At 36.9% G+C, this 18,845-nt stretch overlaps 1 protein-coding gene across 3 annotated transcripts in view; it reads right to left on the bottom strand.

Moving 5' to 3' along the window:
* Window positions 1-14,517, bottom strand: part of CCDC66 (coiled-coil domain containing 66) — a 50,088-nt gene extending 35,571 nt beyond the window's left edge. The window contains exons 1-8 of one of the 3 annotated variants that reach the window (XM_036868973.1): window positions 14,445-14,512; window positions 12,620-12,684; window positions 11,915-11,940; window positions 6,009-6,456; window positions 4,358-4,523; window positions 4,064-4,171; window positions 2,506-2,641; window positions 1,579-1,680 (exon numbers count right to left, since the gene is read on the bottom strand). In XM_036868973.1, the coding sequence (XP_036724868.1) occupies window positions 1,579-1,680; window positions 2,506-2,641; window positions 4,064-4,171; window positions 4,358-4,523; window positions 6,009-6,456; window positions 11,915-11,940; window positions 12,620-12,684; window positions 14,445-14,455 (1,062 nt within the window). In that variant the 5' untranslated portion in view covers window positions 14,456-14,512. Of the gene's footprint in view, window positions 1-1,578; window positions 1,681-2,505; window positions 2,642-4,063; window positions 4,172-4,357; window positions 4,524-6,008; window positions 6,457-11,914; window positions 11,941-12,619; window positions 12,685-14,444 lie in introns of all 3 variants that reach the window. The other 2 variants (XM_036868974.1, XM_036868975.1) reach the window with 2 other exon arrangements.
* Window positions 14,518-18,845: the final 4,328 nt, after the last annotated feature.

Below are 18,845 nucleotides of genomic sequence, written 5' to 3'. Positions count from 1 at the left end.
AATAAGCTTACAACTGATTCTCAACAACATCATGAGTAGTTTTATTTGCAGTTTTTAGTACTATGTGCATGCATCAATTTCTAAACTCTAAAAACTTAGAATTATCATCCAGAACTATAGAGTTTTCCAAAATAACTTCTAGCAAGACTAATTTATTGCCTTTTAACATTTGGTCAAAGTGCTTTTGGGAACATAGAAAAACGTAATTCATATTTCATTCCTTTTGTTAACATAAAGGTATCAACAGACTATAAACTGATGTAGGCTAGTCAGTCCTATATGGAGCAGAACAAGCTGACATGCAAACAATCTAACTGGCGGGGTTCTATAAGAACTCTACCAGTACTGAAAATGTCTACCACCAGAATCATACCTTTAGGTTACTGCCTTATTTTCAGAATACATTTGTTAAAATGTAAATGTTCATTAGGAAGGAAAAAAAGAAATAGTTAATAACTTTTTTAAAATTTAAGGAGCGGGGCTTCCCCGGTGGCGCAGTGGTTAAGAATCTGCCTGCCCAGTATTTACAATAGCCAGGACATGGAAGCAACCTAAGTGTCCATTGACAGATGAATGGATAAAGAAGATGTGACACATACATACAATGGAATATTACTCAGCCATAAAAAGAAATGAAATTGAGTTATTTGTAGTGAGGTGGATGGACCTAGAGTCTGTCATACAGAGTGAATAGGTCAGAAAGAGAAAAACAAATACTGCATGCTAACACATATATATGGAATCTAAAAAAAAAAAAAGGTTCTAATGAACCTAGGGGCAGGACAGGAATAAAGATGCAGACATAAAGAATGGACTTGACACAGGGAGGGGGAAGGGTAAGCTGGGATGAAGTGAGAGAGTAGCACTGACATGTATACACTACCAAATGTAAAACAGCTAGCTAGTGGGAAGCAGCTGCATAGCACAGGGAGATCAGCTCGGTGCTTTGTGACCACCTAGAGGGGTGGGATAGGGAGGGCAGGAGGGAGACGCAAGAGGGAGGGGATATGGGGATATATGTATACATATAGCTGATTCACTTTGTTATACAGCAGAAACTAACACAACATTGTAAAGCAATTATACTCCAATAAAGATGTTAAAAAAAAAAGAATCCACCTGCCAAAGCAGGGGACACAGGTTTGAACCCTGGTCCAGGAAGATCCCACATGCCACAGAGCAACTAAGCCCGTGCACCACAACTACTGAGCCTGCGCTCCAGAGCCCGCAAGCCACAACTACTGAGCCCGTGCGCCACAACTACTGAAGTCCGCGTGCCTAGAGCCGGTGCTCTGCAACATGAGAAGCCACCACAATGAGAAGCCCAAGCACTCTAACGAAGAGTAGCCCCCACTCACTGCAACTAGAGAAAGCCCGTGCGCAGCAACGAAGACCCAACGCAGCCAAAAATAAAATAAATTAATTAAAAAAAAATTTAAGGAGCATACTGCACTCAATAAAAATTAACTGGTAATTTAAAAAAGAGTATTTCGATTCACTTCTTCAAGGAAAGTACATTATATAGTCATCAAGTACTAAAGGGCTTATATATTCAAAGTAATGACATTTAGAACTTACCTCTAAAATCTGACTAGCTCTAGGTGGTGAGTGCCCGTCAGCCTGGATCACCATTACCTGACTGGGAGACTGTGACAGAATGCTAGAATAGCTAGCAGCAGTCTAAAAACAAAAAGAAAAACAAGGGCACTTTTTTGTCTAGTATTAAATACATGCAAAATTTAAAGGTCCCCAAAGCACTACCCGAGGGACACATGGTATACACTTATGTTTGATAAGCAATCACTTATGTTTGATTTGATAACCTTGTAGTGGATACCACATGGTCAGTGCTAGAGTTTTGTGGTCATCTATAACATCGTGGAGCTCTTTTATAGGAGCCTAAAGGAGGTGCCAGGGGCCTTTACACTCACCTACTAACATAGTAAGACTATTTACAGAATGCAAACAGAGTAGTTGAGGTCATAATTTAATTCAAAATAATGTTGTTTTAAAATACCATATGAAAAGTGAGTTTTAAAAAAATGAATAAGTTTCAAAACTAAGCTTTATGAGGGACTTCCCTGGTGGCAGAGTGGTTAAGAATCTGCCTGCCAATGCAGGAGACACGGGTTCGAGCCCTGGTCGGGAAAGATCCCACATGCCGTGCAGCAACTAAGCCCGTGCACCACAACTACGGAGCCTGCGCGCTAGAGCCTGTGAGCCACAATTACTGAAGCCCGTGTGCCTAGAACCCATGCTCCGCAACAAGAGAAGCCACTGCAATGAGATGCCCGTGCACCGCAACGAAGAGTAGCCCCCGCTCACCACAACTGGAGAAAAGCCCATGTGCAACAACAAAGACCCAACGCAGCCATAAATAAATAAATAAATAAATAAATTTATTTTTTAAAAAAGTAAGCTTTATGATATGAACAAGGCTTAGCATTAAAAAATTGCAGTTAAGGTATCTTATATTCCATAAGTGTCTGATTTTGATACTTTTACCTTAGCCTGATCAAGAATTTGAAGTTTTTCCCATACTATTTTATCACTTTCAGATTTTTTCCATGGATTATTCCATTTTTCAGAAGCTTCTTTTTCTTTCTTCTTTAAAGCAACCTGTTCATCTGTAAATAATGTCCTTTTTAAAAAAATATACAAAAACTGTAAAAAAAAAAATGACGTAAACAAATCATGACCTTCTTAAAGAGTGCAGATTCCAACACAGATCAAAATTTTTTTAGGAAGGAGATTAACTCACAAGACAGAGAAGAATTTTAAGGATATGGAATAAAAGAAAATGTTTAATCAGAACCAAATTTAAGTATGGCATAAATGGATATAAAAATGTTTGTTTTACTACAATTATAAATAAGGAGCAATTTTTTCAGAACATATTTTATATTATGCTAATTATTGTGAGGTTCTACTGTACAATAATGTTCATTTAATTATTACTAAAAGGCTTAAAAGCTAGAACTCTGGAGTCAGAGAACCTTGGGGTCAAATTCAGGTTCAACCACTTCCCGGCTGTGTGACTGTGGGCAAAATGATGTTCATCCCTCTAAACCCCATTTTTTATTCTATGAAATCAGAGTAATAATAGCGCCTATTTTCAGTATAGGGCCTCACACAAAGTAAATATTTAATAAATGTCAGCCATTATTATTTATAACTGCTGAAAGTACATAAAATCATGTGTCCAAATTTGTACTGAAAAAACATTTAAAGCTGCAATTATGATATAAAACACATCAGATCTCCAAACCTTCTGACACTGCTACCATACATTTAATTTCTTTATTATTCTATTACTTTGACTTCCAACATCAATTCATTCCCTATTTCTTCACTTACCTCTTTTTCTAGATCACCTGTCCTGGAAGGGTTGTGACTAACTGGCAGGACTTTCCAGTTCAGTGGACAGTGAATCCCATCTTCATGCTTTTAGTACAACTATTCCTAAGTACAACTACTACCTCGTGTATTTTCCAAACTCTGATACCTGGACCCTAAGTCTAGTCCAAGAAGTAACAGGAGTTTCTTAGTTATTATCTTACTTACCTTAAGACCCTACTTAACAGAAATTATAACTTTTTCTGTTATGATGTCTACAGACTGAAAAAAAGAAATAAGCTTATTTTTGTATGGGATATACTGATTGATATCATATTGATGATTCTTGATTAGAATGTTTTAATTTTTAAAATGAATTATTTTTAAATAAAACCATCTTTAACCCATAGAATTTCTGTAATGGAAAAATATGAAAATGGATTCTCAGGAAATGAGAAATGTTTAGGAATCTTTGAGCTCCAGAAGGATCCTGATGATATTAATGTTCATCTGTGGCTTTTGGTGCAAATCACAGATCAGCAAACAAAAAGATATAACATAAGGGAATGTGAAATCACAAAGTTTCTTACGCCATTTGCAGAGAACTACTCTAGATGGTGAATGTTATAAAACAAGGTTTTTGATAATATCATACTGCAAGATGTACTTCATCCTCAATATATATTCCTTAAGCCAACAAAACTATAATAAAAGGTGCAATAATTACCTACCAAGCTCTTTCCTCCACTGGGCTTTTTTTGCTTCCAACAAACCTCTATCACGTTCTCTTTCTCCCAGAGTACTGAATATGTCAGCTGGTTTCCATATATTCTCTCTAAGACAAAACACAAAAAATAACAGAAACCTTATCATATGTTTCTATACAACTTACTCCATAAATATTAAGTAATAAACTTTTAAATAGCTCTAGTCTTCAGAGTAAATATTTCACATACAAGTCAAGGAAAAGTAAAACCATATTCCCAAGATGACCCCACAACAACAGACGTGAGTTACATACGTGGCAATTTTCTGCTCATACTGATTAGATGTCACCTGATTTTCATTTAAAACAGACTTTTTTTCATCCTGAACAGATGAAATGGCCTCAGTTTTCTGCGTAAGTCCCACGATGTTCTCATCCTTTGGCTGATCAGGAATATTGTTTAAATTTAGACTATACTGACCTAGAAGGTAAAATGCATGTTTTAAAATTAATACTAAAATTACATCTATTGTAATACCTTATCTTGATACAGTTACACAGTTTTAAAAAACACGGCTTTACACATCATCTAATTAATCACCTCCCACAGCAGCCCTTGCAGTGCGTATTATGATTCCCTTTTTGTCAAAAAAGGAAACTGAGCCTCAGAGGTTAAATGGCCCAGAGGTATGGCCATAGCCATACAAACTTTTGTTTCAAATAAGAAAACAAGCAACAACAACCAAAAAAACCTCTATTTACTCTTGCCAACAACACTTTTACAAATAATATAAATGATAATACAAATCACAACTTAAAGGAGAATAAATGCAAACAGCTTTATAAAAAACTCATTACCTTGCCCTTATTTTTCTCATTTAGCTGGGAAAGCAATCAGTGATGAACTTTTCCATGGACCACTTTCTCTATATCCCACCTGTATCTATTCCAAATGTTTTACACAGGGCTCAGATGCTTGGCTCAAAAATCCCTCAATGTGATAGTTCTCCCAATGGAGAGAAAGCATATCTAATATGCAGGTCATTATATGATTAGGCAAATTCTGCTTTTAACTTTGTTGATACCATCTCTCATTACGCCTAGTAAGTTTTTAGTTTTTGTTCTCTGAGCTAGAATTCTAGCCTTAAAGATAAAAGTTAGCTCCCTGACTTTACAAAGAATAATCTATACCAAGAGAAGGCAAATGACTCCATTTTGAGCCCCTTGGGAGTGCTAAGGAGCTACCTGGTCCCCAGACCAGTTGTGGGGCCTCTTCCTGGTGACTGTTAATTTTATTTTTATTTATTTCACGGTTGCTTAACAAAATTTTAATAATATTTCTATTCATAGTCACAATTCCTTAGATCAAAGCTGAAACTAGAAGGCTTTTAAAAACATAATACAATACCCTGACTAGTAAAACAGAAGGCATATAATACGCCACTACTTCCAAGTCAGTGTTTTACGTTGGTTAAGAAGATAGTGCTGCTAATTCTAAGCAAGGATTGAGAGTCAGGAAGAGCAAAAGCCGGGGCCAGGAAAATAATCCTTTTCAGCAACTCATGTCAAATCTTCATAGCAAAATTCCCTCGTTTTTCATTAGAAATACAATAACAATTTTTTAGAACATTTTACATAATTAGTTTTCATGTAAGTAAAGCCTCCTACCTTCCAAAATTAGTACAATAGCTTTCTGTACTAAAATCTAGAATCCACAGAAACTGGGTTTCTTAAGGTCATGGTACATGAGAATAATATTCTGAACATTAACCTTAAAACATGGCATATTTTAACTACAAAAGTAATTCTGCCTATGTGAATGTTTTCTAAACGAATATTTATTTTAAAACATTGTTACATGTTAAACTAGAATTTAAGAGGTACAGTTATGTAAAATCCAATGAAACTCAAATTCTAAAACTTACATATTGATAAAATTAATATTAAAACTTCAGAAAAATCTTACTTGTTTCCTCCCTCTTTCCATTCTCAGCCAGGGAAACTGATTTATTTCCTTGGTTTACAGTCATCAAAATCTGTTGTAGTTGGTCTTGTGTTAGACACACCAAACTGCTCTTCACATTTTCAGCTGTGACGTGCTTTTTGCAAGGCTTCTGTTTAGCTACTACAAATGCATTTATGCTGTTTCTAGTCTTCTGTACATTAGGGGTTGCAGGTGAAATTTCTTTCTGGATATGAAGATGGTCTTTATCTGCATACTGCTTGCATAAATCCTTAGTGGGTGAAAAAGTCATACTATTTTTTTCACTTTTTGCCAATGAAGTTTCTGAACAAATTCTCTTCTTTTGCGAAAGTTTTTCACTCCTGACACAAGTATTTTGTGATTTCAGAATGTATCCAGTTTGTTTATTTCTTAAAGGACATTTTGCAATCTTGGTCTTATTTCCCATCTGCTAAAACACCAGAAATTTATTCTTTACAATAGCCCACGAAAAATCAACAATTATCTTTATATAATCAGTGATAAGTCAGGCTTCGAAACTTTTTTTTTCCTCATTTTGCTAGTTAGATAATATACCCATAAGAAACTAACCCTTAACCTTTGCAAATCTTCACTTGAAAGCTTCATTAACAACTGGAAATTATTATTTTATTTCAGGATAATGAAGATTACAGAACAACTTTTATTCTAGGTGTTTACAGTTCATTCTGCTTCAGCTTTGAATCTCATGTCATGATTCTAACACCCACACTACCTTTCTTTACAGGCATTTATACACCCGTAGGTTACTAGCCCTTATTCCTTGAATAACTTAGCTTGTGGGTCACCATCCCTCTCTCTAACCTAACTCCTGTCTTAATTATTGGTGCTTTCATATTCTTTCAATACCCTGGCCTCATTTCCTTGACCTCTGTTCCTATACTCTTGTCTTCCATGCTACCTCAGTTACTCATTGCCACAGTGATATCATCTTATACTGACCTTGTAACTACCCATAACTGTAATCCCTCCATAATCTCAATTTCAATAAGAACCTCCAGTCATAGGCCTTAGCACTAGTCAGTGCCTCTACTTGGGACATTATTCCTTCAGATTTTACATGGCTCATTCACTCACCACGTTCAAATCTTGGCTCAACACCACTGGCTCAGTGAGGTCTTCTCTGAACACCCTATTAAAAATTGCAGGCTTCCTGCTCTAACTTCACTCCCACCTCCCTAGCACTCCTCAGTTTCTCAAGCCTACCGTGCCCCTTCCCTTTCTCTCATGTTTCTCTATAGCACTTTTGTCCTGTAATATTCTATATTTATTTTGATTATTTTCTGCCCATTCCACCTTTTTTTTTTTTTAATTTATTAATTTATTTTTGGCTGCATTGGGTCTTCGTTGCTGTGCACAAGCTTTCTCTAATTGTGGCGAGCAGGGCTACTCTTCATTGAGGTGCGTGGGCTTCTCATCGCAGTGGCTTCTCTCATTGCGGAGTGTGGGCTCTAGGCGTGTGGGCTTCAGTAGTTGTGGCTCGTGGGCTCCAGAGTGCAGGCTCAGTAGTTGTGACGCACGGGCTTAGCTGCTCCGCGGCATGTGGGATCTTCCCGGACCAGGGATGGATCCCGTGTCCCCTGCACTGGCAGGCAGATTCTTAATCACTGCGCCACCAGGGAAGTTCCCACCTTTTTCTAACGTAAACTCTACAGGGCAGAGATTTTTGTTTGCTTTGTCTACTGCTGTGTCCCCAGTATCTGAACAGTGAGTGGAACAGGGTAGGTTTCAGTAAATTTTTGTTGAATTACTATCTTCAACCATACCATTTTAAAGACTGAATTCTTTCTCTCTCTCCCCCAAATTAGCTCCCCTTTCCAAAATATCTCATTTCTGTAGCACTGTTGTTCTAATCTTTCAGACCAGCAACCATGGAGTCATCTTTGACTCTTTATCCTCCTTCACAGTCTTCTTTAGCTTACCAGCAAGTACTGGTCATTTATTCCTTCCAAATTATCTTTTTCTCCCCTTTTACATGACAATACACCTAAATTCAGGTTTTCATTACCACACTACTGATTACAGCTTATCTCAAATCTATCCCACTGTATATTTCTGCAAACCCATCTAACATAAAATAATTCAACAGTCATTCAATAAATACTAAGTGTTGCTTTTTAGGTGATCAACACTATGGGAAAAATGTTGGAGGTATAAAATGAGTAAGACAAGATTCTTGTTATCAAGGAGTGGGGCAGATGCCACATGGCTTTCATCTGGCTTATCATATCCCAAACGTCCTTGTCTTTCAAAAATGACATAATACACAACCACACTTTGACCAATGAATCAACCCCATTTTACCTTTCTTTTCAAAATGTACCTGTATTATCAGTAGTAAAATCTCTTTATTACCCTCTTCCCCTCACCTATACCCTTTTATTCCAGGCTTTACACTTTTGATAATACTAATACCACAATCTAAAATGCCCTTTTACCCTCCTATCTCTGTGGCTATTTTTATATAACTAACTCTAAATGAGAGGTGGCAAATTTAAATACCTACTGTAAATTAGCCTGGGTGGGAACTAGGATAATTGAAGAGCACTTTTCTGTCTAAAGGAGGCAGCCACCCCTCAGAAGCAGCCTACATTGCCAAAGAGGAATCTGAGTCTACTTGCTAGATCATCCAGTATTTCAAGAGAACCAAGAATGCCATATTTTACCTTAAAAGTTCCATTTTTTAGACACTCACAATTCATTCTAGTTTTTGAAAACCATTGTGTGGATTAGGTAAATTATCAGCAGACTGCACATAGGTTACAGAGCTAAGCTCTACCACCCCAGTCCCCAACGACTACAGGTATTACTAATCCTACCCTTCTTTGACTTATACTGACATTTTCGGGATCATTAACAGCTGAGTATTTTGGTTCTCTAATCAGTTTCTCACTCAAACTGCTAAGAAGTGTAGTGTATTCCCTTAACGTATCTTAAAAGTCTCTCACTTTTGTCCCCTTCTTTCCATTCTGCTAGCCACCATGCTTCAGGTTCTCATAAGACTCTCCCTGGACTAATATAATTGGCCCTTAAGTAGTGTCCCTGTTATGATAATCTGTCCTTCACAGAATTGCCTGAAGCTCTTTCCTACAACACAAATCATATCTAGTCTACTTTTCAAAAATTCTTTAATGCTCCCTACATGCAAATCAAATAAGTTCAAACCCTCTGTGTATACATTTAAACTCCTCATGATTGTAACCACCCTCCCTAAGTTTTATGTTCTACTTCTACTTTATTGGAGTATAACTGCTTTACAATGGTGTATTAGTTTCTGCTTTATAACAAAGTGAATCAGTTATACATATACATATGTTCCCATATCTCTTCCCTCTTGCATCTCCCTCCCTCCCACCCTCCCTATCCCACCCCTCTAGGTTCTTACCTAGTTTTGATTGTACCAGTACTTTTCCTAATATTAAAAAAATATATAAAGACAGCGTCCAATGCATTTAACGCTGGCCGACTTTACAATTTATATGGGGCCAGGATCCCAATGCCAGAAAGAATCAGAGAAGATTAACATTTTAAAATATAAAATGTGCTACCTAGCATTAATATTGTATACACCTTTTAGTGTGTTACTATTCTCTCACACACAGAAATACCTGCGAAAATTTTAAGATGTTTTATATTTCAACTAATTGTGAGATAATTTTGAGTTTAGAATTTATAAATTACCCATGACACTGAATCATTAATATTTATCTTCCTATAAAAGCTTAAGAAATTAGACTGGTAACCATCTTTACTTCATATTTACTACCACAGATTAAAGAAAAGTACAGGAGAGATTTTGAAAGAATTAAAGTACTCTGACCACAGTTTGTTAAACTTGATGATGATGAGATAGAGTTCACAGTGTTTAAAGAGCACACTATGTACACGACAGTAATTCAACCTATGAGGAAGAGGAAAAACAGAAATGTAGGTAGTATAGTCACTTAGGAGCTTACTCCAGTAGAAGAAAAGTACTATGATGAGTGAATTCATGAATAACTTACAGAAAAGAGAATTCAACATATAGCTACAGAACTGTGAGATTTTGGAAACTAAAAAACTGATTAAAACAAAAAAAGGAAGACAGCACTACTGTTTTTGGTTTTTGTCTTCTGTGAAGAGCAAAGAAAGAAATAAGCATCTCAGGAACCTCTATAAATAAGAGAAGAGAAGCTCCTTGAAATAAAGTCAATATAGAAAGGAGATTTAGGTTGCATCAGTATTTTTTTCCAGCTTTACTGAGATTTGACCATTAAAAATTATATATATTTAAGGTGTAAAATCTGATGATTTGGCATATGTATACATTGTGAAATAATCACCACAATCAAGCTAATTAACATACCCATCACTTCACACAGTTACCGTGCATCAGTATTTTGGAGTCCCAAAAGCAAGAGGAATAAACCCAAACAATCTGCTTTAAGACAATAAATAATTTAAGATCAACATCAGCACAGACTTATTAGTTACCCTGGAAAGAAGAATCCTAGAATAAAAAAATCCCTAAACTGCTAAAAGAATTTTGTAATGATTCTACCAAAAGTCCAAGACTAGTAACTTTGTTTATTACAGGCATAAAAGGGGATCTCCAGATGTTCTAAGTTGGTTAAAAAGATAATGAAATGTCTTCACAGATGTAGTGACCATAGCACATCCATTAAGGACACAATCGAAGAGGGAACGTGTGCAAGAGAATTGAGGTCAGGTGAAGATAAAAAAAAACTATGTGTAATACTTGATTTCTATCTAGGAGCATGAAAAGGAGCACTGTATTTGTTAATGTGACTCAAATAAGAACAGTTAGTTGCAATATTTTAATAGGGCAGGGCTAGGAAAAAACTATACAATCTGTATTCTGTGATTAAGGGAACACACAAGGTATGTATATACTGTGTATGTATGTGTGTGTATGTAATAATTTTTATAGGTAGCTTGTGGAATTACTCTCATCAGCATTACTCATTTATCAAGTAATTGATATGTTGGGTTCTCAAGCAACTTCTCCACCTTGATTAAATCAGGAAGAAACAGCAAAGCCATCAAGGGTTCAGAGTTGAAGAGAAAAGGGCCACATCACCCAAACCAGTCTCTATTCAAGATATGGAAAGACAGACTTTAAGATGCTGCAAAATAAAATGGGCTACAGTAAGTTATAGAGGGGGAGAGTAGAAATTTCTGCTGCTTAATGGAAAAAGAAATGGGAAACAAGAAAAGTAGTGGTATCAAAATTTTGAAGCAGTAATGTATTTTGTAGAAAAAGGCACTGTGGGTTCCTGATAAAGAAAAATAACTTAAAAGGAAAACTATTATTTAGCTCAAGTGTAACCTCTTAGAGGAGGAAGCTAAATGCATGTAAGACTTTGTCAATCAAATACATCTTTTTGGTGTGGGAAAATGCAATTTGAGTATGGAAAAAAAAATTTTTGCTTTAAAGTTTGGCTATTTTTAAAGATGTCACGAGGTGCACTGTCCAGTACAGTAGCTATTAAATTTAAATTAAAAATCAAACAAGTAAATCAAAAATTCACTTCCTTAGTCACACTGGCCACATTCAAATGCTTAATAACTACACATGGCTAGTGGCTGACTATCATATTGGACAGCACTAATTTTAGAACATTTCCATCACTGCAGAAAGTGTTACTGGACAGAACTGATCTAGAGAAGTGAGTTCTAGGAGGCTTTTTAAACTGAAAAATTATGATTCCATTTCTGTAAAAGGACCAGCCTGAAAGCAAGGGTATAATAACTTTTCACCATCATTCCAAACCCTTTGTAACAGTTTGACAGGAATTATTTTCAAACCACTGTAAATTAAACTGCATTTTACATTTGAAAACAAGTTAGGTCAAAGTCATTTGGCTTACCTTTACAGAAATTTTTGATTTACGTTCTACAAAAGAAAAAAAAAATTACTAAACTATCAACCGAAAACATACTAAGGCAGTCACAAAAGAAAATTTTAATTAACATTATTTTAAGAAGATATTAAGTAAAAATATTAACCCTCAAAGCATTAACTTTAGGTCCTGTCTGAGTGTTCTAACTTTTACAGTGTGGTTCAAGTATTTATATTTCATTTTTGTTTATTTTCCAAGGTAAAAGTATAAACAGATCAGAGAAAAAGAAAATAATGTGAATGAAAAGAGTACCAAAGCATACTCTGAGCTTTAAAACTAAAACTAAAAATGACTTTAAAACTATGGTCTTATTATAAATTGAATTTTCTCAAACAACACATTCTCTACATGCACAGAACATAACTGCATAAGTTTTACCTAGATTATTCATTAGGCAATAAGCATATTTGCTATATACAAATATAATAAAGAAATGTTACAAATGAAATATACTGGAACATTAAATTATATGAATAAATACTGACAGTGGTAAACAATGATGTAATCTGACTTTACTTGGCTAGAAATAAATTTGAGGAAGTTAGGGACACCAGCTTTTTTTCAAGGTGTCATTTAAATATTCCACTACAAGCAAAAAATCTGTTAAACAACTACACATTTTTCGTAGGAATTTAGAAGTTAATATTTTAGATTTCTAGTAATATAGCATACCATATGCAGACAGTATTAGCTTGGTTTTTCCATCCAATAATTCAGTTTCAAGCTTTAAACCATCTCTGCAAAATAAAAGAAAGTTTTCTGTCATTTTTAAGAAACAGCAACATTTTAAATAGACAGAAATGCTCAGTTGAACCTTGAAAGTAAATTTGTTCTCCTGAATTTATAAAGGAATCTTATAAATATTAAACCGTTCTTTTTAAAAAAAATTTCTATAGATGTTCATTTTTCTTTTAAAAATTGATGTATAGTTGAAACCATTCTTTTAATTTAAAACACTTTTCAATTCAAAATAAAATTAAAAACGTCATGGAGAAAATTACTGAAACTTTCCAACAATACCAACAATTTATCATGTTTCATCTGAAACTTCATTTTGTTACTGACAAGGAATAAATTAATCTGGTTATCGTAACAACATTTAGTTCTTCTAACTCTAGACTGGAAAAAATAATGCTGTTACAAAACTCCTCACCTATGTTAATGGAGCAAAACACCTCTAGCTACCATTTATTAGCTTCATAATGGTCTCATGACTAACACATTCTATGGCCTGTTAGACCAGTACCTGAAAATGAAGCTATAAGATTGCCACCAGGGTTATTAACTGCTTGAGCATGGAGTTCTACTCTATTCTGAATATTTCAACTAATACATATTCACACTTAGTGACACTTTTGTAACTATCACAGCAATACATCTATAATAAACTTTGCCCGCTACACTTTATCTGTGCCTGTCAAACGCAAGAGCACAAAGTTAACAGTAGATACTACCAACGAAACTTGTACGTCTGTTAAGGTCCTAATAAAAATTCCACTGAAAACTAAAACAGCAGTACACACAGGTATTTTACTGTTTTAGTGAGAGAGAGAGAAAAGACGTACGTCAACACATATCAACAGGGACAAAAATGACGTCCAAGAGACAAAATTAAATCCCGCGGGCCAAAAAAAGGGAACACGAAATTTGCGGTGATGCTAAGGTTGGGGAAATCAAACGATTTCAACTTACTAAGATAAAAACACCACAAAGAATGGGTTTTAAGGGTTTCCCGGTAGCACGGTTACAAACAGTTCATGTTTACGTCGGTGAAACTTAAGCAAAAGAAAGACCTTGAATGAAACCGTGAAGTACGTCTATTCAGCACTACCGCGTTGCAAACGCCTTCAGGGGCAGACTGTCTTGTTTCTTACCCCTAGATTCTAGAACACAGAAACCATTTGCTAAACGAGGTGCACGAGTGTAAGTTTGGTGACTTTTCATCTTCTTAAAATATCAAACTTTCCAGTGATGATAAACCACGCAAAAGTCCTTTTTATTTATCCAACCACTACTTAATGAGGGCCTATCAGGTGCCAGGCACCGGTGATACACGACTCCTCGAGAAGCCTCGGCTCCCGGCACGTAGGCCGCTAAGCTCCTCTGGGCGCTTCCACACTCTGCAAAGAACCCCGAAACAGGGTCGCAAAGCACCAGGGCCCGGGCCAAGATTTCTCCCCAGGAAGCCGCTACGCTTTGTCTCTCCACCTGCCCTCACCTTTTACCTCCTCTCACGCCTCTCCTCCCTCTCCCTCCTGAGGTAAATGAGGAAGCGGAAAGGAGGCACGGACAGTTTTCACGCGAGTTATTAACTGGAAAACGGAAGGCTGCGGAGGCTGTAAAGGCCGACCCAGCCCCTCGCCCCTCTCAACCTCAGGGAGTCGGGTACTGCTGCTTGGGGCGCCGCAGGCCTGGAAGGCTCTCCGCGAAGGACTCCAAGAGCCAACCCAGCCTCACCCCCTCTCCACGGACGACCACCTTTCTCTCCGCAGCTTACCCCAAGTTCATGGCGCGACCGGCCACGCTCTCCACAGGCCGCTCAAGCCCCTTGTATACGTCGGTTGCCGCCGCCGCTCAACAAGCGCTACGCCGATTGGATACAGTGATGCCGGCGAACTGGGAGAGCGGGCCAATCAGGATTGAGCGTACTGGCGCTTGCGCTCAGCGGGGCGGGGCTGCCGGGGAGACCCTCTTGGTTCTCCCCACCTGGTCCTGACTCTAGAATGTTGGGGGTTTTTCGTTCCTCGGAATTGTAGCCCTTAGAGTTCACAGGGAGCTCTCAGAGAAGTGCCTCAGCTCAAGCGGAGGTGGCTGGTTAAGCAACTTGCCTGAGGTCTCTATCAAGCTATGTAACCCCAGAGCCCATGTTCCAATCTAGCGTTACATGAGTCTAACTCCTATTCATCCTTCAAATCTCAATTTAAACGTCACTTCCTCCATGAAGCTCCTCTGGAATCCACTAGTGGGTAAATTCGGAACCCATTTTCTGGACTTCCCAGTTCCTGCCCTTTCAATCAGGGTACTAATACATTTCAGATCCTGTGTCAGAGTGAGCTTCAGAGGGGCAGAGTTGGTTTTTGACACCTATATACCCACAGCACCTGGAACTGAACAGTACAGACAGTAAATATTTGTTAAACGAATAAACAGCAAAAGTTTTTAATGCCAACAAAAACCTTATTAAATTTGGCAATGATATTTCATGATGAGGATGCCCGTAGATATAACGCAGTTACTAAAATTTACGAATTTTCATCTATTTACTCTTAAATGATTTTACAAACTATAGCTGTAATAAATGAGGCACACTGAATTCTTACGGTACATTCAGTGAAAACTCAAAGATATCTTTTAGTATTTATTTATGTACCTGGCCTGTGGAAGATATATTTAAATAAACATTTGTTACTTTATGTGACTGAATAAATGAACAGGTACCAATGTATATTTGATCCTGTGTTGTTTTTTGTTTTCGTTTTAAGGAAGTCATCTGTGCATATTAAAAAAAAAAGGCTAAAAGGATTTAAACCAACATGTTAGCAGCAGTATTTCTGGGAGTAGTGTGACTTAAAATTTAATTTTGTTTCTAGCTTTTATTATTATGAAAATGTTTAAATAAACAAAAATAAGAATAGTCCAATGAACGCCTATATACCCTCTACCTAGATTTGACAATGGTTAATGTTTTGCTACATTTGCTTTCTCTCTCTCTACACATAGGTGGGCAGGCACACCCATACATCCACATCCATACACTCATACCCACGCCCATGCACACACCCACTTTTTTTTGCACCACTATTTGCAAGTCAGTTACAGACATTACAACACTTTGCCCTTAAACATTAAAGCATGTATCTCCTAAGAATAAGACATTCTCTTATATAACCATAGCACATAAAATTAGCAATTTTATGATAATATCGAGTGTTCCATTCCTATTTAATTTTCCCCACTTGTTCTAGGAATATATTCTATATAGGTGAAGGGGATTAAGAAGTACCAACCTCCAGTTACAAAATAAATAAGCCATGGGGATATAGTATACAGCATAAGGAATATGGTCCATAATATTGTAATAACTTTTTATGGGAACAGATGGTTACTGGACTTATCATGTTCATTTCATAATGTATGCAAATATAAAATCACTATGTAGTACACCTGAAAGTTACAAAATGTTGTATACCAACTATATTTCAATACAAAGTGAATACTTTTAAGATGTTATTATGTGGTCGACCGTGCATCACATCAGGTTGTTCTACAGTTACTGTGGTCAAGTTTGAGGACTTTTGGTGGTGGCAGTCCTATCTCTCTATTGTAAGCATCTATTTTCCCCTTTGCAGTTAATAAGTAATCTGAGGGCTGGTGGTTTAGCACTGTGCAGATATTCTGTTCCCCAATAACCTTTCACCTAATAATGAGGAATGATTTTTATTTTGTGTTTTCTGTATTTTTCAATAAGTCATCTTTTGCATGGTTTTAAATCCTCCACATACCACTCTTCTCTGCCTACTTGTTTACCAGGTGCAAGAAATTGGTGCAAAACTATTCCATTTCCCAAGCGTATTGTGAGATAGGAATCGAAGGTCAAGTTTCCAGTTGTAGCATCCCTTAACGCTCCATGCTTCTTTATAGTCTGCCTGAGGTCCATTCCCCTGGAAAAGAGAGTTTAGTTAAAGGCTTTGAATTGATTGTTTAAAGGTATGTGAAGGTTGGAGGTACTACAAGCATACCCTTCATTTATATGCAGTGTAGTTTCCTCAGATCTTACTACCCTGTGGGTGCAAAGAGTGTCACCTTGACAATAATCTTGCTCCAAGCTGCACCTGTGGGATCTTGGCCCATGCTAAGTAAGCACTTCTGGATCCCACTCTGAGTGCACTGGAGCCCTTGAGGTATCCAGGCTGCAAGTCATCTGTAAGGAAAGAGAAATGCATGCCTTTTGTGTTCTCTTCTGTTCCAGTGCATAGCGTAGTTTTCCAGAGCTTTGGATCAAGGCTGCCTGGGGTCAGATCCCAGCTTTCTTGCTTTCTAGCTGTGTGATCTTGGGACGTTATTAACTTAACCTGCTTCAGTTTCTTCTTTGATACAATGAGGATGAATACTAGTATTCCACCTCATAGGGTTGTTGTGAGAATTAAATGAGTTTAATCACATGCAAAGTACTTAGAATAGTGCTGGCACATAAATGCCATGTAAGTATTAGCAATGATCAATATTGTTACAGGAGAAGTGCTATTTGAGTCCAATAATTTACAGAGTTTTAGATCACTTGATTTTTTTTTCCTTTTTAAAAAATTAAGGTAAAAATTACAGAGAGCCTCCTTTCACAGATGAGGAAACTGACTCACAGAGATGTAACTTGCCCATGATCTTAACTACTGTTCTGTGCTTCTTTCTTTTATAGAACTATGCTCCTTGAATTCTACTTAAACAATTAAGAAATGTTTCCCTACAGATGACAGTAGGTTTTGAAATTTTTTACTGAAGAAAGAAGAGAGCTTGTAAGTCCTTTCATTGTCTATGACTCCCCTGAATTTACTTTAGATTAAGCCAATTTTAAGTATCTAGGTACTGCAGAGACTCTCCTAAGATCATAAAATTTATACATCTTGCTCATCCTAAAGTAAACAAACATAGTTATGATTATTATTGAGTAGAAAAGCATAAGAAAAAAATCTCTATATGTGCTTTATTTTTCTTAGCCAGTTCAATCCCAAATGTGTAAATCATTTCCATTTCTCTAAATACGGTACTTCATTTCTGTATGAGTAAACACTTTTTGTCGTAGGAAACTGCTGCTTTTATCAAGTACCTGATAAAGTATCTTTAAGTTAAAAAGGTGTTTCATTTTCATTTTGCTTCTAAGAGTTTGTATCAGTCTGGGTCCAATCAGGAGAGAGATGCCAGCCACACAGTCATTTCAAGAGTGAAAGTTGAAAACATAGTGAGATACCATTTCACATCCACTAGAACAGCTAAAATGGAAAGCTGACAATACCAAATGTTGGGGAAAATGTGACACTGCTGGAACCTTCATCTTCTTACACTGGGAGGGTAAAATGGTCCAATCTCATTGGAAAACAGTGTGATAATTTTTAATAGAAACTTTTAAACATCTGCCCTATGATTCAGCAATTCCTCTTGGAAGGTTGCATCCTTTAGTTTGCTGATCTCTGAAGCTTTGCCTGCAACTGTTCAAAGACTTTTTCAGGAGCACATAAGTGGGAAGGCCTTCCTACATCCTCCATTTATGGGTTTAATTTTTCCGCCTTACAGACCACCACTGTGAAGCAGTGTTGGCCCTCCGTTTGTAAGTGCTGCTCTACAGAGCAAGTTAATTAGCAGTCTTCTCTGGCTCTGGGAGCAGATGATACAAACCATAGGACCAACACGTTAGACAAAAGCAAAATTACATTAAGTAAATTTTTCAGGTGTGATGGGATGAAGGTCTCAATTGGGCAATTCTGAGAAATGTCTTAAGAAATACCAAAAGAGCAGAGGAAGAAGAAAAAGAAAACCACTACAAGAGTAAGTCAATTAAACCTCTCTGACCTCTTCATATAAAAGATTAGACAAGCTGTCTAAGGTTTCTTTCAGTTTGTAAATGGTTGATTCTAAATTATCCTCAATCTCTCTCCATGCCTGCTCCTCCACCAGAGTTAGGGCCCCTCCCATCTCTCCCCAAGGGTATTCCAACAGCCTCCTAAGCAGTCTCTATTCTCTAGCCAGAACGATTTCTAAAATGTGAGTCTGCTTAAGTCACTATGCTGCTTAAAATCTCTCACTAATTTAAGAACTCTGTTGCCCCGATATAAAGTCCAACGGACTTACTGTGTTCACCAGCTCCATTTTGATCTTTTAAATTTCACCCCTCACCTCGGCCCCTCAA

The sequence above is a fragment of the Balaenoptera musculus genome, chromosome 11 (genome assembly GCF_009873245.2).
Source record: "Balaenoptera musculus isolate JJ_BM4_2016_0621 chromosome 11, mBalMus1.pri.v3, whole genome shotgun sequence".
Taxonomy (NCBI): Eukaryota; Metazoa; Chordata; class Mammalia; order Artiodactyla; family Balaenopteridae; genus Balaenoptera; species Balaenoptera musculus.
This window is presented reverse-complemented; position numbering and strand designations above follow the sequence as displayed.